The sequence below is a fragment of the Lagopus leucura genome, unplaced genomic scaffold (assembly GCF_019238085.1).
Source record: "Lagopus leucura isolate 7727_CA_CO unplaced genomic scaffold, USGS_WTPT01 27766-0_obj-0_obj, whole genome shotgun sequence".
Lineage (NCBI taxonomy): Eukaryota > Metazoa > Chordata > Aves > Galliformes > Phasianidae > Lagopus > Lagopus leucura.
In genome coordinates this window covers 953-2430 of record NW_024967336.1, presented here as the reverse complement: position 1 = coordinate 2430, position 1478 = coordinate 953, and the positions used below count along the sequence as shown (strand labels likewise).

Sequence of the window (1478 nt, the reverse complement as noted above, 5' to 3'; positions counted from 1 at the left end):
CCCCATTGCCCCCCCCAGGCAGGTCGCCAGCCATTGCCACCTGCAGCAAGCGTCCTCCGGCCGCCCCCCAGCTGCGACGCTGCCTGAAGATCCTGCACCGCTCCAAACAGCCCCGGGGGGGCTCTTCCAGCTGCCCCCTGGAGACCCTTTCCCCGGCTGTGTGACAGTGACGTGGCTGGCAGCGACGGCCGTGGCTTTCGCCCTGGTGTGTGAACCCCACGAGAACCTGACTCTGGCTGAGGTCACCCTGCGGCTCCTGGCGGCGCGGCTCATGGCCGTCCTGCGGCCGCCTGGACCCGCTGTGCTGCTGCGGCCCGACGCCGCTGACCTCGTGCTCGACCGCCTGCTGCCCCACGGGCAGCTCCTCTTCCTCAACCAGAGCTTCCTGCAGGCCCTGGAGCGGGACGGAGCCGGCAGGGCAGCGCGCTGAGCTGAGCGGGGGATTCTTGTTGGAAAGCATGGACAGCCGCAATGGTTGCTCAGCTCAGAGCCGCCCAGCCACGATGGGCGCTGCTTCCCCGGGGCCCCTGATGGGAGTTGAGGTTGGCTTCCTGCACCCGCTGCCACCGGATACCTCGCCCAGCCCAGACCTCGCCCACGCCTTGTGCTGAAAGCACCACGTGAGCAATTTGGGGCTTTTTGGAGTTGTTTTTGGTTCAGCTCTGGAAATAAATTCACGCGTGCAGAAACAGCATTCTGGCAAACAGTTCAGGGTGTGAAACCCCTGTCCATATTCACCTCTGGGCTGTCCCAGCTGGGCTTCTCATCTCCCGGGCTGGCAGTGGGAAGCAGAGCCAGTCCTGTGCCAGGGCTCATCTGCACTGCAGCCCCTGGAATTGCTTGGGTTGGAAAGGACCTTTAAGGCCCTGTAGTCCCAAGCCCAGCTATGGCAGAGGCACCTCCTCCAGGCCAGGCTGCTCCCAGCCCCATCCAGCCTGGCTTCCACTGCCAAACTGCTGTGAACTGTGGAAGATGTGATTCTTTGGACTCCAAGAGAAGGAATCCCTGAGGTTTGCAACACCCCCAGGGACGGCCGTCCCTCTCAAAATGGCGGCGGGCCGCCCTCAGGGCTGCCCGTATCCAAGATGGCCGACTCGAGGTGACGGCGCGGTGACGTCATGGGAGGGCGCCACGTCGCGCGTCCAAAAGTCGGCAGCCGCACGTTGCCCTTAACCAAGATGGCGGAGCCCGAGTGGATAATAGGGCTCTGCGCCCTTTTCTAAGATGGCGGACGCGACGTCAAAAGAAGGCGGACCTTCGCGCGAGGCCTTTCCGCTACGCGGCGCAGCGTAGGGGCGGGGCGGGAGAAAGCGAAAGTGGCGGAGGAACCGTTGTAACGACGGCGGGAGCGGGGCCCGCCCCGGCGGGAAGGCCGGCGAGAGGCCAGAGGGGGGCCGGCGCCTTTCTGGTCGCGGAGAGAGCGCCCTCCGCCAGGCCGGAGGAGTTCCGCGGGCAGTGCCATAGGGGGGGGGGTCCCC

The 1478-nt window shown here is 65.8% G+C and overlaps 1 protein-coding gene across 1 annotated transcript; it reads left to right on the top strand.

Moving 5' to 3' along the window:
- Positions 1–16: 16 nt before the first annotated feature.
- Positions 17–694, top strand: AP5S1 (adaptor related protein complex 5 subunit sigma 1; the record flags this gene model as incomplete). The annotated part of the gene is made up of 1 exon (XM_042893787.1): positions 17–694. A coding segment is annotated over one exon (414 nt), but the record flags the coding sequence as incomplete, so codon positions are not given.
- Positions 695–1478: the final 784 nt, after the last annotated feature.